Consider the following 24,327-nt stretch of genomic DNA (forward strand, 5'->3'; position numbering starts at 1 on the left):
CTGTGAACAGTCACTTTTCCCACTCTTCCCACTGGTAACACTTTTCACTTGAAAATAAATTTGAATTCTACCTTAAAACTACATTGTTTATTAGCTGAGGATAGACGCCTGTACCAACTGGGATAAGCAGAAAGAAAAATAGCTGGAGTAATTAAACTCTAGTCCCCGCTCACTTCAGATCTCCACCGTCATGGACACGATCAAACTGTGGCACAGTGGGCAAGTTCGGTGCCTGGAGATCTCGGTGGGAGCTGCGCAGTGGTGGCAGGTGGTGCAGATCCAGATGTTGTTCGTCGGCTGTGTGATGGGTTTCCCGGAGGAGATGCACGCGGGGAAGCGAGCATTGCACTCGGGGCAGGAGGGCGAGCTGAAAGGATCGGTAATCCATGAGCATCATCATTATAATCCCGCTTCTGAGCACGACCCTTCACTTACCTATCAGGCACTGGCACTCCGCAGGAATAGCAATCCACCTTCTCGCCAGTGGTGTCCTCCGGATCGTACTTGGCGAAGATCCCCGCCGCCAACTCCTCGTACCGTTGAAGGGTGGCCTCGGGAAGATGAGCCTGTTGCTCCAACTTCATGAAAGCCTTGGAGCAGGTTCCGAAGGCCCGATCGGCACAGCTGGCCAGAGCCAACAGGCTGTAGATGTGTTCCGGAGGCAGGACGTCCTCGTAGTCGCGCAGCCTCACTGCAGTGACCACCGCACTGTGGACGATCCCGAAGCGGAGCTGCCTCTGGGCCAGGAGCATGAAGTGGTAGGCCTCGGCGCAGTGCCACATCCTCTCGATGGCGGCTGCATCCTCCAGGGCAATGGAGTCCAGTAGGGTGTTCCTGCCGCTGGCGTAGTCGATCTCCGTCGTGGCCACAGCCTTGAGGTGCTCCTCGGCCAGCAGAGCAGCCAGCACGTACAGCTTCTTGATTCTCAGCAGCGGGGCCCGCTTCTCTTGCTCCCGTTCAGCCATTTGAGTAAGCAGGCGGGCTGCGTCTAGATGGCGTCCTGCATTCCTCTGCATCTCGATGGCTTCCTTGAGGCGTCCCTCCTGGAGCAACTGAGCCGCGTGCTTGGCTATGAGCGTTTGGACCTGCGGCAGTTGGAACCTCTGGGCCAGCTCCACAGCCTCGCCCCACTGCCGAAGATTCACGCAGGTGGCAACGGCGGCCTTCTGGTCGCCGAATCGAAGATGGGCTTGAACCGCCTCGGAGCACATGCCCACGGAGGCCAGCATCTCGGCTAGCTTGGGTAGCAGCGGGCTCTTCTCCGGTAGCCGTTCCACGCACTTTTCCAAGTCGTCGAACTGCTCCAAGTGGTACAGAGCCTCCATGTAGCCCTCCAGGTAGTGGGATTTCTCGTAGTATTCCCTGGCACTCTCCCAGGAGCGCAGGTTGGCGAAGTGGTGGCCAATCTCCCGCCAAGCGATCTCCATCTGCTGGTCGGACACGCCCGATCCTCCCATTCTGTACAGCTGCACCACGCGGAACCAATCGCAAAGGGTCATGCGCAGATCTATGGCCAGATCGCGACGATCTGCGTCCAGGTAGAGCTTCTCCGCCTCCTCGAACTCGCTGTAGAAAGCTGATATCTCCGCCCTCTGCAGCTCCTTGGAGTGTATGGCGCGCAGTCTCTTGACCAACTTGATGCCCGGGTAGTGGGCACAACGCACAAAGGCGTTCTCCGCCGTCTCCAGCTCCAGTTTCTTCAACGCAGACTCCGCCAGCAGTCGCCAGAGCCTCGGATGCGGGTTGTCCTCAATGAACTGCTTAGCATCCTCCAGTCCCACGTGCTCCAGCAGATCGTCGGTATCGCGCAGGGACTTTACCCTCAGCTGGATGACATGCGAAGAATTCTGCAGCTCACCCACGCTGATGATGTCGTCCAGCAGGACACTGGTGATCTCCAAGTCCTCGAAGGTGCAAATGTACCCGGAGCAAGACACGGGCTCCTCAGGATCATTGCCCCGGAAGATGTACATGCGCGTTTTCTCCATCAGAGCCAGCAGCAGTGGGTTGTCCTTGGCCCAGCTCACGGCCCAAACGTCCTTGCGCTCCACCCGACTGAAGTTCAATTGGGTCTCCCTGTTGTCGTCCAGGTCGAGCAGGGTCATCACGCCCATGTGGTCGATTATAGCAGCTCGTCTAAGTGAGGAGTATAAATATTACTAGTATCAAAGGCTTATGTGGAGTACCCACGTGGAATTGCAGTTGATAGCCATCTTGTAGACCTTGGAGTTCATCAGGTGGCGGTTCCTCAGAGCCACGTTGGCTATGCTGTACTCGTTGATAGCGCCGGATTCCCTGGCCACAAGGAGCAGCTTCTCGGAGAGGGCCAGGGCACAGATGGGATCACTGATTCCCCGCTGCGTGGAGTGACCATCGCCACTGCTACTGCTCAACATCAGGTCCTTGGCCATCTCCACTCCCGTGGGCGTGTCGTCGATGTGGAACCGCTTCTCCTTGCGCGCCTTCACGTTGTGCAGGGTGGAGGCACTCTGAAAGGAGATTAATGGGGGTGAGTCAATGGGTAACCAGGATGATGTCTCAAAGTGCCCACCTTGGGTGTGTGGTAGTGCCAGATTAGAATCTCCTCCTGGGACGCTATGGCCACATAGCTCGAGTTGATGCCCACAAAGCAGGGTCTAATATCCGTGTACTTGGCTAAAATAACTGGGATTAGTCCGGAACATCAACCCCGTGGATCTACTCACAATCCACGGTGGTGCCAATGGAATTGCAGAGGAGCAACTGGTAGACCCTGTCGTCCGCAGGATTACAGCGGTTCTCCAGGGTGCTCAGCGCAATCTCCTTGATGTTGCTGCTGACACACTCGACGCCCAGGACGCAATGCTCGCTGCTGGACGCCAGGCACAAGGTGGGCTCCACCTCCTTGAGGAAACTCTGATTGGAGACGGTGTTCCAGAAGGTGATCACGCTCATGGGCGAGTCCCTGGTTGCACTGCCGCTGTTCAGGAACACCACGGTCTTCTCGAAATAACACCAGATGTAGTCCGGTCGGATGTTGGCGAAGTAGATGAACGAGTCCACGGCCATGGCGATGCGCAGCGATTTGCCCTCCCAGCTGAGCGAGGTGATGTCGGTGCCAGGCACCTTCAGAGTGCGGTAGATCTTGCCCAGCGGCGAGTAGAAGCGCACCTGGTTGGAGTCGCGCTGCGATGTCGGACTCACCGCGTCCAAGGTGGTGCCACAAATGGCCAGCACAGTGCCGTCATGGTTCCACTTGGCGTCCACATTGCGCATGCCAGTGTCAAAGATTGCGGGAGCTAAGGCCAAGTGGGTTAGTTAAGAGTACCTACAGCTTGCATCACCTCCTACCGTCGTCATTTTCATTCCTCATGATCTGCACCCTTCCGTTCTCATAGCAAATGGCCAGAACTGGACGCTTTCGACTCTGTACGACCCTGCCACTGAACCAGCAGATGCTGGCTATGCGGTGACCCCTGGAGGAGGAGCCGCCACTTACGTTCACGCACTGGATGTGCAGCTTCATCTGGAGTACATAACCAAATTGGGTAAATATGAAGGATAATCAAGTACTAACTTACAGCAAAGTTGCCTTGGTTATCGTACAGATGACACTCCCCGTTGGCCAAGGCAAAGAGGATGAGCCGATTGTCCGGACTCCACTGCACGCCGGTCAAATGGGTGCCCTTTAGCTCCTTGCCGAAGATGCGGTTGCCATCCACTGAGCCCACTATAATCGCCCCATCCTCGTAGACGATGCAGATGCGCGATCCGTCCGACGTCCAGCTCATGCTGGCCACCGTGGACTTCTTCCTGTCGTTGGTCATCTCCTCGTACCAGGATCCCTTGTACAGCATCCACACCATGATCACCCCATCCGTGTCCGAGGAGGTGAGCTTCTGCTGCGCATCGTTCCAGGTGACCACCCGCACCGACTCCTTGTGGCCATCCAGGGTCTGGTTCATCGACAGATTGGAAACGGCGGCCAGCCCGCCTTTGCTCTGGCCATTGGGAGTGGCTGGAGATGGGCATAAAGTAATGATTAAATCGGAAATAGTAAACTTTCTTTATATTTATCTTGATACTTGGAAATAGTAAACTTTAATGAGTTCTGGCCAATTGAGATTCAACTCGTTCGATTAAGCACAAGGTAGTGATGACCTGTGATGACCTACCCAGGTTAATTTCTATCACTGATCATGGCACTCACCCTGGTCCAGTTTCAGGACCTTGAGCAGTCCATCAGTCCCGGCCACTGCGATGTAGCCCTCCTCCTTGTTCCACGCGATGCAGTTGAGCTTCACATTGTTGGGAATGGCAATCTGGAGGAGAGATCTTTTAGACCATGCGTAGTTACCTTAAGTGAAGCCTACCTTTTTGCTGAGGTAAACGAACATCTTGAAGTTGCAAGTGCACTTGGATTCTTTCAGTTATCTTCAATGTTTTTCCGCATTTGCTGTGGCAGCAAAACTAGTTGGTTTCCATGGTGATCCCAACTTCGGTTCGTCAGCTGGCCAAAACCCAAGCCTGTTTTGGGCCCAAAAGGTGGTTCAATTGGTATTGGTGGCAAGTGGCAGTGAGGCACCTGCTGCCACCTGTTGCTATCGATGCACCTGTGTGTGTTATCGAGGGCGGCACATTTAAAAAGTCGAAGTCGAAGTTCTACCAAGAAGATTATAATGTTTAATTATGTCAAAGGAACAGACTATGTTTACTTAAAATACAAAAAGTTAAGCTTCTTAAATGCGATCGCTTATAACTTAAACATTGTAGTTTATGACAACTGATAACATACATACTACACACATACTACATAAATTGTGTTAGTTACATTAAATTCAGGTTAATCACAGGGCACGCGGGGTAAATCAGGCTAGTCGAATACCCCTCTTCAGCAATTCGTGAGCCAGCTTGGTGGCCAGAAACATGTAGACCAGCAGAATGATGACGGACTCGGAGTGAGTGCGATCCTCGGGCCTGAGAAAGATGTTCACCATGCCGGTCACAACGTTGGCCACCAGGAAGAATGTCAATCCATTTTTGTTCAGAGCCTGGCTAATCGTGAACGGAACCACGGATCCGCCCCTTTTCTTGACCACAGCATCCCCCGATAGAAGGCCCTTCTCCTGATCCTCCGAAGGATTCGGATCCCACGGCATGACGCTGTTGATCGCAAAGTCTATGGCTCCGAAGCTGGCACACAAAGTGGTGCTTCCGATGGCCAGCACCCATATGACATAGCCCAGATTGCAGGTCACCCGGGAGATACCAATTTCGTAGGCACTGATGACGAACGAGGTCCAAAGGATAAGCACTAGGTAGAAGAGACGTCTCAGCTTCCTGACAAACTCGGAGTAGCTCAGCAGACTCTTCGCCACCATCCAGCGGTTGACGTAAATGGACAGCAGGAATAGGCCAACGAATCCTGGCAGGGAGACCAGACCTTCGCGATTTGCATTGAGGAAGCTGGAGCGCTCCACATCCTCATTCATCACATAGTCGGAGATGCCAAGGACACTCAGGCCAAACTGGTGGATCACCAAAAGACCTGCAAGAGCAACTGTTTAGTATGAAGTTTGGACGAAGATCCATGGCCTAGTACCGAATCCCAATGGCAGCAGATGAAGATCCTTGCGGGCCAGAATGCTGACCAGAGCGCCCAGGAACTTGGTGAAGCCGAGGGTGAAAAAGGCATTCAGATGCTGGCCGTATTCATGGGCATCCTGCCCGTAACCCAGAGTCAAAATGGACACCGTGCGCGCCAGTCCCAGCAGGATGAGCGGCAGGGCGGAGTAGAGCACACTCCGGCGGAGATCAGACCAGTGACGCGTCCTCCGCGACACCATGGCCATGGTGAAGACAAACAGACCGATGCCGGTGTCCATGAGCTTGGCTCCGAACTGCCTGCTCTTGCGGTATGGCCTATAGAAACTCCCAAAGTCGATGGCCAAAATGCAGACGGCGGTGATTAAGTGGGTCAGCGCACGCAGGATGGACAAGCACATGGGTCTGTTGCCACCCAAGTCGAACTGAACGCGGGTGCGAGCCCGTTCCAGAGCCCTGCTCGTGCGCAGAAACCACAAGGTGGCCCCGAGCATTATCAGTCCTATGTAGCCACTGTAGTCCACGGCCACGGATACGAGCAGAATGCAGGGCAGGATGACCAGGATGAACTCCATGGCAAAGCAGAGGTCGGCAGAGCCATGAAGACGCAGCTTATGGCACACCACCCGCGCGAGCAGTATGCACCACAAGGTGGACAGGATCAGCAGGAGGGACTCGCCGCTCTGGACCAGGGTTCCCCACCAGTCCCAGTCGTAGACTTGGACTAGGTCCAAACCCAGGCGCTCCTCGAGGGTTCGGTTGACCGCACTCGGATTCGGAAATGGACTCGGGCTCACATCGGGAATGGGTTCCGCTGCCGCTCGACTGTCCATGGCGACTGGCGGCGGGATACCAATAGGACTCAATCGTCGGTGGCCTGATAAAGGTGGAACTTAATCTGCCCGTTGATAGTCGCCACTTATCGGAAACCGGGAGATAGGCATAGTCATAGCCGATCGATTCGGAGCTCCAATAAAAAGCACGAAACTCAAAACAAAATTCGTTCAACTTCAAACATCTGAATGTCGCTGATAGCAACTGAAGTATTTCGCCAATGAATCGAGGCATTTTGTTCTATATCCGCATAGGCCGCGCAGTGATAAGGAAGTCCACTCAATTATCTCCTATTTTGATAGCTTGTGTCACTACTACAGCCCTTCAAGATCAGGGATAACAATTTCGGAACTCCTGCCTCGTTTCTCACCGTGTACTTTCGCGCAATGGCTATCTATGATCTATTTACTTTATTCAGCATTTCGAAGACCTTGGCTACTGATAAATCCAAAACACATTCTGCTTTTATGGACTGATATGGTGTAGGAAACCGTTTGGGTGACTGAAATTTGTTTGTATTATTTGTATTTGAATGACTTACGCCTGCGACATTTATTTCATGTATAATTATAACTTATTCCCTTTGAGTAACACTCATTTTAAATCTAACTATACAAGCCGTTAGTGTTTGAACTTGGCGCCAAGTCAATCGATTACACACGTCCGATAGCTGGACAAGTGACCACGAACAAAATCGTGCAGTCTGGCAGCGCCCGAGCAACTGGTATATTTTAGTGCTTCGTTGAATTGGAGAAAAAGAGGCTCGTCTGCGGTCGCAAAGTGATAAAACCGCAAAAAAGTCCATAAAATGTTGTTTATGCAGCAAATAAAGAGCTCTGACTCAATGTCGGATGCCTAGTCAAAGTGTTCGCGACCAAGTGGACTGGAACTAAAGTTGGGGCAGTGCTAATGTGGGTAAGTCTTTTCACTTTCACACGTGTTTCCTTATTTTCCATATATTACCCAATAAGTTGTTTATTAAAGCTTGTACAGTGGAGTGGTAATTACTAAGCAAGCTAATTTATTAATTAAAGCCTAAACCACAGTGTCCAGTGGTTAGGTTTAGTGCGCTTTAGCAACGATTACGTAGCTTTGTTGTGCTTTTGCACTCCGTGACGTCATGGGGCGTTGGACCAATCGGAAAGCAGCTTGCGAGGGGCTTGTCCGCCGATGACGTAGGCGTAGACAACAGCCGACGTCTAGTCGGAAAATTGATTGCAAACCACGTGAGTTGGCCACGTTTGCTCGCCGCCCCCTCCGATCGTCGTGCAATGTGTATACGCCGTGTGTGCCCTTCACTCCGATGGATATTCTCATTCAATAGCCAACTTTCGACGCAGATAGATCGCAAATACGGAAGCAGATAGTGCAGCTTATTTTCTGAATATTGCTGCTGGCAGTGTAGTGCACATTTACGTAACTAATTGCGGGCAAGTGCTAAGAATATTACATATTTACATAGGTGAGGCCGACGAAAAATATTTGCATCGCTCATTGCAAGGTTAATCTAACTGAAAGCAATCCAAGCTGTTCTCGGTTTTTTTATGTAAAAATCTATCTGCAAGTCAATGAAACCTCCGAAAAAAATGTTATATCTATAAAGTAATTAGAGCTCCGTTCTGTTGTCAAGTATAAGAACTAATTTCCTGTACCGCAGCTCTTAAGTTCCTTTATCAAGAACGCGCTATTATTGTTGTAGACTATAATGAATGCAACTAGAAGATTAAGCAACGCCCGGCGCCTGAGGAGCTTGCTAACCGAGTGACCTTTGACCTGATCTGACTGCGAAATTCATTTCATGTTCAATAACCCGCATCTGCCCCCTTGTGCGCTGCATTTGTCAGTCGGCTTATCAAAAACATCGCACACCCAGCAATTAAATGCAATCGCAACAGAAACACGCTTTATCAGCGGCCGCAAATATTTCAGCAATCGTTTTGGGTGGGAAATCAAGTCGTACGATACGATATCGCCGTGATAAGCGAGCTATTCATAGTCCACAGGTCGTATGCGTAATTTAAGTTATGCATGTACATAGGTGCAAAAGTTGAGTGAACCTTTGCACCCCTGATGTAATCATTTATCGCACTGCCCGCACTCGAATTACACAATTTGCAACAGAGCACAAGGCAGCGCATAAAGAGAAATCCAAATGACGATTTATTTACTTCAAGTGCAATTCTGAAACGGTGACTGAAATTACAGGCCAATAATAATACGATTTGTACGATGACTTTAATGGGTTCTACCAATGTACACACTCCCACATTGTGCATATAGTATGTAGCGTAATATGCGTAAACAAAAGTTGCACATCAAGGAAATACAAAGCTGCGGAGTGATCAAGTCGAATTGTGAATACCCTACCCTACTCATGATACCATGAGTTTGAATTTTATGAAAACTCTATCTGCAACTTGGACCGTTAGTACTCGAACCGAATGGACTGATTATTATTCTTATTTCGGGTACTTAAACCACTCCCCTGTGTTTATATACCCCAATCAAGCCATTATTTCCCTACTACAGGCCAAATGGCTCTCGTTTGTGGGCCAACCACTCATCACTTGCATATATGTTTTCACAGCGACATTTGGCTTTAACGAAGTCGCCTTAGTTGACCAAAACGATTTCATTAACTTCGTTTATATAACGAACACACTCCCCCTTTTCGCTTAATGGATGCAAATATTTAAATGCCATCATTTGCAATTGGCTCTATTTCGTTTTGTTGGCCTGCTCTTGAAAATGTCGCAGAAGCAGCGTTTGTTTTATTTGGCTGCCCCTCAATGGAATATTTTCAATATTTGTTGTATCTTTAAATAGACCAGCCTTTAAGTATGAGCTGAATGGACGCCCACACGTGAGATAGATTGCGTATAAGAATTGTCTTTGAAAAGCTGAAGAATTTATGTGTGGGATAATTTTGGTGGAATAATTTCCGCCCGTGAAATGGGACATTGTTGCGTACGTGCACATAATTGTGGGGAAATGGGAGTAAAACTAATATATATACAATCCCCATTTATGTACGTTCCGTTCCAACTAATACCATACAGAATCCGTGAGAATCTCAGTTTTTTACAGTGGTTAGAGGTTTTATTTCCATGATCATTGCCTTCGCACATGATAAGACTATATAAGGTATTTTACGTCTAGGTTAGCACTATCATTTTCGAAATTTCTTGAGATTATAACCAGACAAATTTGTAGTTTTCCACTCTTGATAGTGCGAATTCGAGTAAGGCATTTTCGTGTTCTCGAAATTTTCAAGATACTCGGCGCTATTTTCAGATTTATGTGTTGGAGCTTCTTTATGCCTACAATCTTCTTGATTTATGTTACTCTTTAGTGACTGAAGGGGGGCTACTTTTCTGACACTACAATTGCAGGATTGGAATCAGACATTAACTGCCTTTCCTATACGCTTGACCCACTGTGCTGGCCGATATCCGTCTGGGGCGAATGCAAATGCGTGTTTTTAAATGCCAAGGCTGTCGCAACCAGTTGGTAGTTTATTGCACCGCGAAGCGTCTAAGGCAGCGTCCGAGCAACACCCGCAATCGACCAGCGCACCTCCGCCCAATGGACCCCTAGTCCACCCGCCGAGCCAGACATCGCAGCGGTTTGCCGGCTTGTCTTATCAGCTATCGGCAATTGGTGCTACTGCCGGTGCCATTTGGTCGGTAGATTTAACTAGTCACACACACAAACTCGACCATTTACTAGCTCTATGAAAGCTCTATGTGCGGGTATTTCACTGCGCTGCCGCGCCTTCGAATCGTTTGATTTTCGACGTTCAGATACATTTTGGCGCTCGACGTGGTCGGTTGTGTTTTGCTCGTCGCGCTCTGTCCTGCTCTTTCGATCGATTTGCTGCCTCTCTTTCGCCGCGAACTGTCGCCTCTTTGGGATTTGAAAATATTTAAACAAGTGTTATCAGCAGCCATAAACAACAATCGAATACAAAAAGTGAGGGGACGAGTGTGCAATGTCAAAATACTCATCAAATATCGTTCATCGCAGTTATCGTAGTTGGTTATTGGTAATCGCAGTTATCGCAAACTATCACTTGTAATAGAAGCCATCGTAAATTGTCCCCTTTAATTCTTTGAGGGCTTTCGCTTTGCGGCTTTGCTCGAGAGTTCGAGCAAGTGGGCAGGCAAATATTGGTCGATCAGCCCACAAAGTGCTTTCCATATCTTATCTGCGATTTCTGGTAACATACAGTTTATGAGCCATGTATCGATGGGGCCTTATCAGTAAACAGTGCCTAACAAAGGTACTCAGCCATAAACAGGCGCATATAAAATAATGAGCGGCCTGCCAACTTTTAACAGGGTCGCCGACTAATTTGAACTGATTACCAGAGGAATCCGGAAAGCGCGGAAACTGTGGAAAGTTTCCGAACGTAAATGCCGATGAAGCCAAATCGAATTAAATCGAATGGATGTAGTCACCCAGTGCACTCGGTCATTAGGCTCTTATCTCCGTTCCGAGTACTTGACCTTGTCGCAGGGATCGCAATCGATAGTTGAAACCAGTGGCTTACCATAATTTATGTATTCTATTCCGTTTCTGGGCTCCGCTCACAGCTGCGATAAGCTGTTGACGCCAACAAGTATTTCTGTGTGTGAGAGTGGTGGGAAGAGGGCTCGACCATCAACTCAGAGTGGGAATCCAGCCCCCCAGGCGGGTACAAAGTCAACAATGGCCAAACAAGTGCTCGAGCAGGCCGTACTCGTGTATGAACACCAGTCCATTCCAGATCATATCGCTGGGCAGGTCCACATGGAAGTGCGAAAGGCATATATAGAGCTGCAGGGAGTGGTGGGCGTACTATAGATGTGAGCAGGTGGTTGTTCTTCCCAGTCTTCCGACTTTGTTTTAGATTGCTATCGTAGAATGATTTTTTGGTTATTGTATTGAAATATTGAGTGTTACGTTCGCTCTTCGACAACTGATAAATAAAATAATTGATTTGAAACATAAATAAATAATGTAATGAGTTCCTACCATAATGAATAAAAGGTTTATGGTACATTGTAAAGCCTGCTTGTATAGCTCTTTATCATTAGTTCATATTTCATTATATTATAAAGAAGCCAACACATTTAAGTGATACATATGTACCTCCCATTATTACGCAATTACTTCCCAAGACTGACTGGCTTATCTAAACTGCGTCCTATCTTGCAGGCAGCATGACCGAGGGCAAGAACTTACCCCACTCCAGTGCGGATGTGCCGTTCCGCAGCAAGGAGCTGCGCAAGCAGTCGCTCATCCAGCACACCGGCCTGGTCGGCGTCATCGATGAGGGCACCAAGACCATCGGTTTCTCCATCTACACCACGCCGGACTTCAAGGAGATCGCCGCACACCGGGTGGAGCTGTGCGTGATCACGCCCCAGGATGGCTGGTACGAGCAGGATCCGCTGGAGATGATGACCTCGATAAACAAGTGCGCCGAGGAGGCCATCAAGCAGCTGCCCGAACAGGGCTTCTCCGCCAGCGACATTGTCACCGTGGGCATAACCAATCAGCGCGAGACGACTATCGTCTGGGATGCGGTCACCGGCAAACCGCTGTACAATGCGCTCCTGTGGAAGGACATCCGCACCAGCACTACAGTGGAGCAGATCGTGGCCAAGGTGCAGGATCCGAACCACTTCCGCAGCAGCACGGGCCTGCCCATCTCCACGTACTTCTCGGCCCTCAAGATCCGCTGGCTGCGGGACAATGTGCCCGAGGTGCGGCAGGCCATCCGGGAAAGGCGTTGCAAGGCGGGCACAGTCGACAGCTGGATCGTCTGGAACTTGACAAACGGTAAGAGAACTTTAGGGTTGCAAAATTTGTAGTCAACTTAACTGAATTGATTTCTTTCTCTCAAGGAGCTCTCCACATCACGGATGTGACTAACGCCTCCCGCACTCTGCTCATGAATCTGGAGACGCAAGCCTGGGATCCTGTTCTGCTCAAGACGTTCGGCATCAGAGAGGAGATGCTGCCCACCATCCACAGCTGTTCGGAGGTATTTGGCAAGATTACTTCGGAGCGAAGTCCGCTGCGTGGGATGACCCTGAGCGGAATAATGGGCAACCAGCAAGCCTCGCTTCTGGGCCAGATGTGCGTGAAGCCCGGTCAGACGAAGAACACCTACCGATCCGGCTGCTTTCTGCTCTGCAATACGGGGGTCAAGCCGGTCTTTTCCAGGCACGGTCTGCTCACCACCGTGGCTTACAAACTCGGTCCCCAGGCACCGACGATCTACGCCATTGAGGGAGCTGTGTCGGTGGCCGGACATGCGCTCTCCTGGCTGCAAAACAAGGTGCGTATCCTGCCGGACTCCAGAGATGCCGAGAAATATGCGGAGATGGTGCCCACATCGGGGGATGTGTACTTTGTGCCCGCCTTCACAGGACTATATGCTCCCTACTGGCGGCAGAATGCTCGCGGCATCATCATTGGGCTCACGCAGTTCACCCGTAAGAATCACATAGTGAGAGCTGCACTGGAGAGCATCTGCTTCCAGACGCGCGACATCCTGGAGTGCATGCATCAGGAGTGCGGTTACGAGATCAACAAGCTACATGCAGATGGCAAGCTCACCACAAACAACCTGTTGATGCAACTCCAAGCGGACACCATTGGTATGCCCGTCTTCCGCTCACAGCTAATGGACTCTACGGCCTTCGGGGCAGCCATGTGCGCCGCCCAGGCGGATGGTGTCAATCTCTGCCAGTTCGAGCCCGAGAAGCGATACTACGAGAACGTGCACTACGACACCTTCCTGGCCACCACCACAGATGTAGAGCGCAAGGAGCGTTACGGCAAGTGGAAGCGGGCGGTGGAGCGCAGCTTGGGATGGGTCATCAAGCAGAAGAAGACGCGTGAGTACACGGAGGAGAACTACCGCATGCTGTCCTCGCTGCCAGCGAGCATCTTCCTCATCAGCAGCTTCGCCATGCTGGTGCATTCCCTCGCTGCGAGTGGCCAGTAAATACGACGGCTGCCTGACACTTGGATCGATTCTCGGTTGTGATAGTAAATATTTGTCCGGATTTCGTTTGGATCTTACACACACACTCTGTACATAGTCCTCAAAGGACAGTGGGTGGTTGAACGTGCTTTAAACCCTGTACATAGCTGCTTGTCTCTGGACTAAGAGCCTGACTATCTTAACGTGTTTTCGTTGCATATTCTGTACGTCTTAGCCGTAGTTCCATTGACGTTGGCTGGACTTCCGCGCGCCACGCACGCCCATATCAGCGGAATTGTATATAGCCAAAGTGCAAACGACATTTCTAATTTAAGTAGGTTCCGTACTCGTATGTGTATGTATATGTTGTAGTGATTACGCCCCTTAAACAATAAACAAAAATAATACGAATCGAAACTTGGCGTCTAAATGCGAATTACCAGGAACTTTTGTGCAATATCTGCGAGATCGCTGATTAAGCGGCCATTTATTATATTAGAAAAATATAGAGTTTGTTGCTTAGGTGGGACCATTAGTAAATCATTAGCATGTTATCTAGAAACTCATTGAATTCTACAGTTTACTACTTGAAAGAATCATAGCACTTTTACCACTAGCTAGAGTATCCCTTTGTGCAATCTCACACGATGTGGGGTATGTCCAGTATCAGTTTCGTTATCATGGAGCGGAAATGTCAGGTATCAGTTAAATATGACTGCGGTAATCGATTGATTAATAGCCGGTGGGTGTGTTTGTTATTGGTGTTTAACGTTCTTAAGACTTTTGGGTGTGTCCCCGCTAAGAAAATAGATATATATCAAGTTACTAAAATAGATGGAACCACCCATGGACTAATTAAGTCGTTTTTACTGCGGATTGTGAAATAAATGCTATCGTTTATATTTATAAATAATCTTTAAGGCGACTTTAATTGAAAATCACCGAATGAATTTAGTTCAAATTTATATTTCTTGTGTATTAGTAACATCGGGGTCACCAAACACATCAATGGAGTTTGGAAGTACCTGTGGTGGACCCCTGCTAAGCGAAACTAATTTGAATAGGGGAAATCTCTGGGAAAACCTCGAAAAGGATTAAAGGGCAGTGGTCAATCAACCATAAAATCGAAGCTAGAAAATCCAGTGTTCCTGCAATATGCATAGTCCACGCCCCTTTGGAAGCCAAGCTAGGTAAGCGAGTATCCACTGTACTTCCTTCAGCCGGGATCTCATTTAAATTGGCTCCACCGATTACCTCAACTCAAGCACTCGCTCATAAAAATGGATTCTCACCTGGCCAGGTTGCGAGCAACAACAACAACCAGTGGTCGTAATCATTGTTGTCTTTGGTAGTGCCATCCAGGTAGTCGCTCAGCAGGAAAAAGGTAAGGCAAGGTAACGAAAACAAACGCTCACCTTTGGCAACAACAACGAAATTGATTTTCCCTGTTCGTCTGTGAAGAATTTCTGAATCAGTGCAGCCCACAACAACAACAACAACAACAACTAGAACCGGAATCCGTTTGAAGTTGAAGCGCGCGCAACACACACGCACACACAGGTAGCAACTCCGGACTGGAGTTCGTTCGAATGTGTGGGTGTCGGTTGCAAGCCACTTCGAACAGTGCACTCGAAAAAATCGCCATGAAACTACATTTCATTTATTGCTTGAACTAAATATTAGACTCGTACATAAAGGACTTCAGTTAAAAGTCCTTGATAAGGATAAAAAAAAAAAAACTTACTGGTATTTTTTATTCCACTTGGTTTCACTCACAAACCCTTCCGAAAATTTCTGCCAGTGTAAGTTCGATCTCCGAAGTTCGAAAAGATGTGAGTGCGATCGAAGAACCGCCTCTCAGTTGCGTTTGAGCTGCGAGCGTGGTTCGTCGCTTGTCGTGATCTCCGCTCTCTGCGCATCCGAGAATCCGCTCCAGGTCCGAACCCGCGACGGCGTCTTTGTGTTCCGAGTGTGTGACCGCGGTGCCTTGTTTGTGTTAATCCGATATTTATATATACAGGCGAAATAGTGCAGAAGTGGCAATAAATTCGGCCAATTAATCGGAGCTCGGTTTTAGAAGCGTGAGACCCGCAAGCAGAAGGCAGTGGAAAAATGAGTGTGCAGCATAAGTGATCGTTGGAAGTGGAAGCTAAAGGGTCAAACCGGTTTTCGGACAACATGGAGTTGCCACCAGCAGCAGCAGCAACAACAACAAATGCGTCGGCATCCTTGCAACGTGTCGCCTCGGAATCCAGTCTTGGTCGGGAGCGGGATCGGGAGCAAGCAGCTGCTCCGCCTGGCCAACTGATGGGCCATCACTATCATTACATCCAATATCCGGCGCATTTCCAGCCGCAACAACTTCAGGAGCAGCCACCCCAGCCCCAACTGCCCTGCCAGTGTCCCTGTTCCTGCGGGCGGGCACCTCCACCGCCCATGCAGCCCACTAATCCCGGCCCGAATGCTTCGATGGCCGTGGCCGTGCTGGTCCACCAACAGACGCCCAGTCAGCAGGAGCCGGCGAGGAGTTCGCCGCTCAAAGCACAGTCCGCTCAGTCCCTGCTAAATCACTCTTACCAGGCGCTGCACGAGGACCAGCATCAGCAGCAGGAGCAGCTCCAGCTGGACTCCTCAGCCGGAGCCGGCAGCTGTGACTGCGATCTGGAGTGCACCTGTCCGGCCACTGGAGGAAATTCCTCCCTGGCCCAGCACAAGAGGAGCCTGCTGGCGGACGCCATGCTGGGAGCAGACGAGATCACGGTCAGCGAGTCCGACAACAACAGCACCATGATCAAAAAGAAGAAACCACGATCCGGCGGAGGAGCAGGACAACTTCCGCCGAAGACACAGCCCACGAGCGACAGCTGCAACGACATCTACCATGACACGGAGCTGGACGGAGCAGTTGGAACTGGGACAGTTGGATCTCCTGGCTCGGGGATCAAGTCACAGATTCTGGACGATAATCATCGCCCTCCTCTGCCGCCACGACCACCGCCCAGACCCAGGAGTAATGCCAATGGCTCCATAGGTGAGTTATTACAGAATAAGGTCTTGCCCAATAATTGCACTTACATTCTACTGAAGTATTGGCAAATATCAACGACATGAAGATTTCAGGAGAATTCTTCACCATTCTTTATGTCAAAAGAATTTTATATATGTATTTCTACTATGCAGTTTCATATTCTTACGAAAGTTCCGTACCTCAATATAAGGATATGAAAGAGTGTGCCTAATTTGCTCCTGGTATTTCAACTGATATGCCATCAGTGCTGCTGGTTTGCTTCCTCCTCATCGCAACGCGATGAATCACCCTTCCGCCTGGTCACAGATTTCGTGTCACTGATTTGCCACCCGTTGCGAGCACAGCTTCCGCCTGGTGGCGGCTTCCGCATCCGCAAGTCCTGCGCCTGCGTCGGAGGACGCTGCTCTCTCCGCGCTCTCCAGTTCTGCTGGAGCTGGTGCAAAATATTTGCTCGGGGGGTTGGCGCTGTGCTAGAGTCAGTCAGGATTTCAGTTGACACCGTTCCTGTAATTGCAACGCACACTGTGGCGCCACCTCCCAGCTTCTGCTCTCCAGTATCCAGTATCCGCTATCCAGCACCAGCACCCGTCCACGTCCAAGTGCCCCACTCCAGTCGTCTAAGTCCGCGCAGCTGCCTGAGGAGGCACCTCATCCCACAGCCGCATCTCAGCCAGCTTCCACGGCTGTGTAGATATTTTTCTGTTTCGCTGCGGAGAAAAAAGAAGAAAGAGTGAAAAGCAAGGAAAACGTGTTCCGGAATTTCCCAGCTATTCGGCGGCTTCTGGCCAGGATGTGCTCTTAGATTGCAGCTTAGCCAATTGGTGGCCACCTTCAACTGACCGAGCGAACCAAAACTATCCGCATATCCAGCCACCATGCACGGCTATCCGGTGATGCAGTTCGTGCAGTACAGCATGCCCCCGCCCTGCTCCTGGGTGCCAGGTCCTCCGCCCTCCTCGGGGAACGTGGATGCCCATCATCGCGGATCTGGTTGGGATTGTACTGCCCCCTGAGGCCACTGCAATTTGATTGATTTTCTACTCCTTACTTGCAGCCCATCGCCATGGCGCGGGGATCAAGAAGTACGTGGTCTGGTGCCTCATCTGCGGTGGATTCAGCTGCCTGCTGGGCGTGCTCTTCTTGGGCGTCTACTTCCTGCTCCACTCCTACACCATCACGGTGGGCAACTTCGAAACGGTGCCCACATTTGTGCCCGCCACCCTTCTCATCCTCACCGGAATCTGCATCATGAGCCTGGCCAGGCGTCGGAATCGCTATAGCTACCTGGTAGGGAGATATTTTCATACCGCTGTGTGAAGCTTTATTAAATCTATGAATCCCCTACAGATAAAACTGTCCGGAGCCTGTGGCCTGGTGTCCGCCTTAACCTGCGCTCTGGTCACAGTGACCACCACTGTGCTACACATGAGTCGCCTGCAGGCGTTGAGGGAATGCGAGTATGCCCAAAAGACGCGGACGTGCACCTGCTACTCGGACCTCATCGAATCCCAGGTGGACCGAGTGGATAAGGGTGAGTTGTCCCACACATCCCTAAGTCCTTACGACTGATCCCTAACCTGCATTCTTTTTTAGAAGGAGTGCGCCTTGTGTTCGACTCCCTCTCGGACTGCGGCGTTGTCCATGGATCCCTGTACTCCTGCCTGAGAGCTATCTTCGGCCTGTCCGTGGCCGGAGTGCTCATCGCTGTCTTCAGCTGCATGTTGGTGTACCAGCTCCTCAGTCACGAACGCAAGAAAATGTACTGGGAGCAGCTGGAGCTGCGCTGCAGATCCCTGTACGCCAGTCAGGCTCCTCCCCCTACCTTGGGTCCAGGCAGGATGTTGAATTGCAGGTGCTGCGAGCAATGCCACGCCCACAGACAGCTTACACTGCCTCTGCAGGCCACCTATCCGTGGGACGAGGCCACGGTGGCCGCTGCAGCAGCAGCCGCAGGAGGAGGAGGCGGAGAGCAGCGGTTCTGGGCTGCCCAGCCGCCGGGTAACTTCTACTCGCCAAATCCAGGCGGCGAAGATGCGGTGGGCACCTGCAGGAGCGGAGAACGGGCAGGAGGAGCAGGACGCAGCAGCAGCGGATGGAGCTGGCCTCGAATGCCCTGGCAACGTACCACTCCTGACGCCGGTCGTCGATTTCGTCAAGCCGCTGCCAGTCCGGATTCACAGTACGGATTTAGTTCGTCCACGGCGGTCCAGGGAGATGGTAACCAGATGCTGATCGAGGAGCCCGTGGTGGCGGCCTACAGTGGAATGCCCCCGCCAAATGCCCTGCCCTACGGAGTTTGGGGACCGCCGCCGCCCTACAGCGATCCCAACAGTCCGGCCAGACGTGGCTACTACCAATATCTTCAGCCCACTGCGTGTCTGGTGGGGAATCAGGGCACGGTCGCCGTCACTCTGACCCAGGAGCAGATGCATCCGACCCTGCAACACACGCATCCCCAGCAGCAGCAGCAATTGCAGCAGATGCAGCTGCAGCGGCTTCAGGTGCAGTCCGCCACCTTGGAGCGGATGGATGGACTCAGCAGCGCCGGTAACGTAAATACCCTAGTGGCCGCCACTCGCTCCTCCGCCTACAAATCAAAGGCCGAGTACGAGAACACGCCGTCTGACAGTGATGGCGGAAATCCTCGGGAGAGGGAACGCTGCTCCAACACGCTGCCCACGCGGAAGCTGAAGAAACGTTTGGAGGCGGGCACCGGGGCCAAGAGCATCGGTCCGCAGAGTAATCCTGTTCAGCAGCGACCCAATGTCCAGCAGTTGTTCGCCAAACAGGAGCAACAGCAGCCGACCAGCCAGGCTAATCCCCAGCAGGCCCAGCCCCAGACGGCCGGGGTGGAGAACAGTGGCTACCAGGACTCGAACGGAGCCATAGCCAAGGACCAGGCGGTGGGTACGGATCCGACCGAGTCCGAGGTGTACTTCGCCGACGTGAGTAGTTGCTGCAACATGTCTGTAAAGAACGACAGCTACTATGACAACGCCCAGCGCCACCAGGGGCACCACCATCATCACCAGCACCAGCACAGTAATTGCAGCCACAGTAGCGGGCAGAGCAACGCCAACGAGGACTACCTGGCCCAGCGTTTCGGTCGCGGCAGAGAGCACTCCGTTCGGAGTCGTCTGCCCATTCCGCAAGCGAGGCGGGAGGACGACTACGAGAGCTCCAACCTGAACATGCCCACGCTGAAGGAGCAGCAGCAGCAGGCGCAACAGCTGCAGAAGGAGATCTCCCGCCAAAGCATGTGCTCCGTGGAGTCGGAGGCCAAGACCGAATTCACCGACCTCTCGCCCTCCACGCCCTGCGGTGGCAATCTGCCGTTGCCGCCGCCAGCGAACTTCGCCAGCGATCCACCGACGGGTCAGCAGTCGCCCAGCTTCGTGGCCTCGTTCCCCTACTCCTCGGAGTCGCAGTGCCTGGAGGCGCATCGCCGCTCCACAAAGAACATCCACGAGCTGCTGATCGCCGGGGTGGGGGGATCCTCGTCCGGCGGCGGCGACTCACACTACGAAGTGATCAACGACCGGGGCAATCCCTACCAGCTGCAGCGATCGCAGCAGGCCAAGCACAAGGCCAAGTCCAAGACGCGGTCGCGGGAGCAGTTGGAGATCTACGGCAGCGGAGCTGAGCGATCCGACTGGTCTTCGGATGGGGGTCGCTTGTGAGGCCCCGACGACCAGGAGGTATTCGTCTAGCAGTGGTTTCACCCCCCTCATATTCTCTAAGGATATTCTCTGTGGATCTGCTCGGGGAGCAGTGGTGGGACTCTTTAGATCCGACTTCTTCTATATCATATGAACAAGCATCATTTGTACATCCAGGACAGGGCTGGACACCTCCCATCACTGCCTGTAGAACCACCTTTGGTTTAGAATCGTCGCACTTGTAATGTTTGCCATCCAAGAACGGAACTTTATTCTAGTATATGTATGTCCTATCTCCCAACTATCGAAGGTCCTCGGGGCTGCACACCTTGCTTTAACTACTTTACGCGTATCCTTTGCATAGTTTACCTAGTACATATATTACTTATCACATATGGTAGCATTGAATTGAATGTTGACAACTTGTAGCAATGATAATCTATGGATATTATATACAAATTATGTTACATTTACCTGCGTATTTACATAGTTGCGTATACACACACCCATATACACATACAAATATATGACTAGTTAGTTAAATGTTAGAGCGCCAGTTAAATTTATTAAAGAGTACACCAAGTATAACCAAAACATTTTAACAACAACTTCGGGTTCCTTTTATGGGGGCTAACCAAAGGATAACTAAAAATTACGATGGAAGCTATATATACCTTTAATGATATATTCTTACTCAAAGCGTTATGATCCCCAAGAATCGAAGGAAAACCAGGTTTTATCTTAAAAATACAATTTGGACTTTAATGACTACGTGAACAAGGTGATGTGTTTCTAAGACTATGGCTAACGGAGCAGTCCCTCAATCCCTCACTGGGCCATCCGGTGCAGGAGCATGAAGACAGCGGTGATTCCGAGACCCAGACTGACCACAGAAGCGCCGGCATTCTTGCGATCCGCAATGCTGCCGTGCGGGATCTCGTTCTCGGAGTCATCCGGCTGCGGCTCCGGCACAGCCAGCTCGTCCACGGCCAACATGGTGGCCTCGTTGATGGTCCGCAGGAGGGGATAGTTCTGGCTCGATCTCTTGGGCGCCGCAGTCACCTTCTGGAAGTCCTCGTACGTGTCCTCGTCCAGCTTGCAGTTGCCCAGGAAGTCGTCCGTGTCCACGGACCACACCATCACTCCCGCCAGCCGCTTGGACATGGCGAACAACACCTTGTTGGCGATGGAGCGGGAGCTGTCGTAGGTCACCACGTTGATCTCCTGGGTGAAGATGTTCCGCTCGGACTTGGCCAGCACCTGGCTGGTTTGCGGATCCCACTCCCTCGTCCATCCGGAGGTCTGGTTACTCAGTGTTTGGCATATCTCGTTGTAGCCCAGGAAGCCGTCCTCCCGCGTGTAGGGTCCCTTGAAGCCTACGCCTTCGCTGACGTCGTTCAGGAATCCACTGGCCATCGTCTTGAAGGTGCGTCCATAGAAGGGCAGGCCCATCACCAGCTTCTCCGGCGGGGCGCCCAGCTTCAGCAGGTAGTCTATGGAGAATTTCTGTAAAAGTAAATGAAAAGAGATGTTCCTCTTTAAGTTACGTAATCTAGGGTATCGGTCATTTATTCCAGGAATTCATAGCCACGTGCACTCACCACACTGAGCGGATCATCCGCGGGCGCCGTGAGCGGAGCATTGTAGCCCACTCGGCGGTCCCAGCTGCCGTGATAGTCGTAGCACATGATGTGCAGGTAGTCCAGGTAGCGCGCGATCTGCCGCACATCGTAGGCCTCGTCGATGACCTTCTTGGAGGCCCCGATGGCGGAGGTCAGCAGCAGGCCGTGCTCGTCGAACTCCTCGCGAAGCTCCTTGGTCAGCAGGACGAAGTTATCGCGGTCCGCGGGCTTCCCCATCCGCTGCGTGGGGTACTCCCAGTCCAGATCCAGCCCGTCGAAGTTGTACTTGCGTATGAAACTGGACACCTGCTTGACGAACCTGCCGCGCAGCAGATTGTTGGCCACCAGGGTGGAGTAGTTGGCCGATCCCTCGTTCCAGCCGCCGATGGCCAGGCTGACCTTCAGATGCGGATGGCTGCGCTTCAGACCCGTCATTTTCTCGTAGCCACCCTTGCCGTACTCCTCCTTTAGGTCCTGCCAGGGATCTGCAAACACCAATGTTTTCAATTTGCATAAATCGAACCGAAAACTCACCCAGCGACTTGATGGCTGCCTGGGTGATGTCCAGGCCCGCGAAGGCGTACACCACATGGGTGCACAGGTTGGGGTCGAAGTTATCGATGGCATAGGCGCCCTGCTCCGGCCGGTAAACAGCCCATGTGGAAACGTAGCAAACCACCACCTTGTCGTGCAGGGGTCCTGCGAATTGAAAACGAAGGACAATCAGCGGTGAGCCACCCCTTTGTGGTTAAGCCGAGCGTAAGACTCACCTGTCCTGGCGGTCACCGAAGCCCACAAGCTGCCCGCAGTGCAGGCCAGGAGGAGGAGCAGCCACAGCTGCGGTGCTTCCCCACTCAGCGTCATCTGTTGCGGCTTGGTTTTCTGGCGAAGACGAAACGGATTCAAGAATCAAGAATCGAGAATGGAGAATGGAGAATGAAGAATCGAGTTAAGTGCTTTGCGTGCAACTTTGTTGTGACAATTTATAATTTCAATTCAGCTCAATTGGCGTCTTAATTGAACGGGAAAAAGTGAAAGGCACAAGAAGCGACCCATGTAGTCGGAAAAGCCAGGCATTCCAAAGTCAATGTCTGGGTCTAGAAGGTAGCTGCAGTTTTTTATTTATAGGTATTCGTTCACCTTTTGTGGCTCAAACCAATCGTTAGTTGTTTGGGTTTATAATAATAATAGATTTGTATTCTAGAGGCTAAACTAACTACACTGCACTATTTGTTTTGCTAAACGAATCTTTGAAGTTGTTCAACATTTGTGGAAGAACTATGCACAGTGAGTCACACAGATCGTTTACTTCAGAAATCGAAATCAAGACGCATGTAATCAAAGAATCCGCTTTGTTCCCTCCAGTTCGAGTCATATTCGAGTGGGTAGTCTAACCTGATTCTCAACTTTCGCCGGTGTGCCCTTAAGAAGCTGGCCAGCGAATTTTGGTGCATCGGCCAGAACCGTGAATCATGCTGCCGCCATTCCAGAGCGCATTTTATTATCTTTTCCGAGGCGAAGCAAGCTAGCCTTGATATCTCTGGTCTGATAAGGATCGGCATGAATAGGCACTTAAGAGTTGGTAATGTGGCGAGAGCTGGAAAATAGGAAGTGCGCACTGAGGAATGGGCGGAAAAAAAAAGCTCAGAGCGGTTTCACTTTCCGGCTTTTCCCCCCAAACTTATGCATATTTATTTTTCTTCTTTTTATTTGATTTTGCTGCTCAGCTTGCCCCTGGCAAACCGGAATTCGGCGTTCATCACGAGATTAGAGGCGAGTCGAAAAAACGCGGGTACGAAATCGAAATGTAGAGGAAAAAAACCAGGCCGCGAACCCGAGAACAAACATCATTGGGGCGGAGATGGGCTCCCAGATGGATTGCTGGCCATTTTCGCACTGCGGCTGGGCATGCGCAGCAGAGGAAGTGGGAAGCCACTTAAGCAGCACACAGGCACACTCACACACGAGCGGAGAAAACCTCGGGTGACATAAAAACAAGTACATTCACTGTGCTCCCTGGTAAGTAGCTGCACATAGGGCACATATGTGGAACCGTCAACGTGCCCAGCGTATTTTATTCATACCGCTGGCTCTCCGCACCATGTTTCATTTCATTACCCGATCTGGAGTTGTTTTTCCGCTTTAGCGACCACGAAACTCTTAGCACCGCCCTCGAAGCCAGCTCGCTAATAACTGAACTCGACTCTCCGTCTTCGGTCTCATGCGCATATAATCAGCTCCGTCGCAGCTCTGTGGAGCCGCTCATGCCGAACCCGATCCACCGGCCCAGCCACATGCCACTCTCCGCCAAGTCATTCAAGAGGCCAAGGCGTTGGAGCGGGGAAGAAGTAGTGCTCAGCATAAAGCCAACAGCGAAGAGAAACGAACTAAAAAGGTTCGAAGAGATGGCTTGCTAAGTGTGAATACCATTGAAGAGACCTGGCATGCTTGCTGACAATAAATATATTTATAACTATAATTTAATAGTATACATTAAAAATGCTGCAATTTCTTGCTTATCTGGATACTCTATATCCGAGTTTCTCTAAGGAAAAGAGTTTCCAACTTCCGTACTAGAATCTAGAAAAAATACATCTACTATGCCTTGAGTTACTTTTCTGC

General features: G+C 51.1%; 5 protein-coding genes across 10 annotated transcripts; 2 read left to right on the forward strand and 3 right to left on the reverse strand.

The window, feature by feature from the left end:
* Positions 1-65: 65 nt before the first annotated feature.
* LOC6610389 (WD repeat-containing protein 35) lies at positions 66-4,526 on the reverse strand. Its single transcript, XM_032719920.1, has 9 exons — positions 4,353-4,526; positions 4,190-4,301; positions 3,561-3,997; positions 3,331-3,505; positions 2,706-3,278; positions 2,552-2,655; positions 2,191-2,489; positions 436-2,136; positions 66-367 (listed from the first exon to the last, which is right to left on the reverse strand). The coding sequence occupies exons 1-9, from the start codon at positions 4,374-4,376 to the stop codon at positions 175-177; spliced, it is 3,618 nt and encodes a 1,205-aa protein (XP_032575811.1). The 5' UTR covers positions 4,377-4,526; the 3' UTR covers positions 66-174.
* Positions 4,527-4,810: 284 nt separating this feature from the next.
* On the reverse strand, positions 4,811-6,462 carry LOC6610390 (uncharacterized protein At4g17910). The gene is made up of 2 exons (XM_032719923.1): positions 5,582-6,462; positions 4,811-5,527 (listed from the first exon to the last, which is right to left on the reverse strand). The coding sequence occupies exons 1-2, from the start codon at positions 6,414-6,416 to the stop codon at positions 4,848-4,850; spliced, it is 1,515 nt and encodes a 504-aa protein (XP_032575814.1). The 5' UTR covers positions 6,417-6,462; the 3' UTR covers positions 4,811-4,847.
* Positions 6,463-7,163: 701 nt separating this feature from the next.
* On the forward strand, positions 7,164-13,813 carry LOC6610391 (glycerol kinase). Of its 3 annotated transcripts, none has more exons than XM_032718554.1 (3): positions 7,164-7,332; positions 11,617-12,243; positions 12,309-13,813. In XM_032718554.1, the coding sequence occupies exons 2-3, from the start codon at positions 11,622-11,624 to the stop codon at positions 13,415-13,417; spliced, it is 1,731 nt and encodes a 576-aa protein (XP_032574445.1). In that variant the 5' UTR covers positions 7,164-7,332; positions 11,617-11,621; the 3' UTR covers positions 13,418-13,813. The 3 variants fall into 3 exon arrangements, with proteins under 3 accessions (XP_032574445.1, XP_032574446.1, XP_002034973.1); XM_032718555.1 differs by lacking the exon at positions 7,164-7,332 and adding an exon at positions 7,755-7,879; XM_002034937.2 differs by lacking the exon at positions 7,164-7,332 and adding an exon at positions 10,222-10,389.
* A 1,435-nt stretch (positions 13,814-15,248) lies between these two features.
* LOC6610392 lies at positions 15,249-20,685 on the forward strand. 4 transcript variants are annotated; one of them, XM_032719636.1, is made up of 4 exons: positions 15,249-16,427; positions 17,479-17,711; positions 17,772-17,955; positions 18,018-20,685. In XM_032719636.1, the coding sequence occupies exons 1-4, from the start codon at positions 15,575-15,577 to the stop codon at positions 20,102-20,104; spliced, it is 3,357 nt and encodes a 1,118-aa protein (XP_032575527.1). In that variant the 5' UTR covers positions 15,249-15,574; the 3' UTR covers positions 20,105-20,685. The 4 variants fall into 4 exon arrangements, with proteins under 4 accessions (XP_032575527.1, XP_032575528.1, XP_032575530.1 ...); XM_032719637.1 differs by having other exon boundaries at positions 18,021-20,685; XM_032719639.1 differs by lacking the exon at positions 15,249-16,427 and adding an exon at positions 16,784-17,414 and having other exon boundaries at positions 18,021-20,685.
* A 132-nt stretch (positions 20,686-20,817) lies between these two features.
* On the reverse strand, positions 20,818-23,914 carry LOC6610393 (probable chitinase 2). The gene is made up of 5 exons (XM_002034939.2): positions 23,824-23,914; positions 22,476-22,587; positions 22,240-22,404; positions 21,685-22,190; positions 20,818-21,589 (listed from the first exon to the last, which is right to left on the reverse strand). The coding sequence occupies exons 2-5, from the start codon at positions 22,567-22,569 to the stop codon at positions 20,912-20,914; spliced, it is 1,443 nt and encodes a 480-aa protein (XP_002034975.2). The 5' UTR covers positions 22,570-22,587; positions 23,824-23,914; the 3' UTR covers positions 20,818-20,911.
* Between the last annotated feature and the right edge of the window lie 413 nt (positions 23,915-24,327).

This window comes from Drosophila sechellia, chromosome 3L, assembly GCF_004382195.2.
Source record: "Drosophila sechellia strain sech25 chromosome 3L, ASM438219v1, whole genome shotgun sequence".
Taxonomy (NCBI): domain Eukaryota; kingdom Metazoa; phylum Arthropoda; class Insecta; order Diptera; family Drosophilidae; genus Drosophila; species Drosophila sechellia.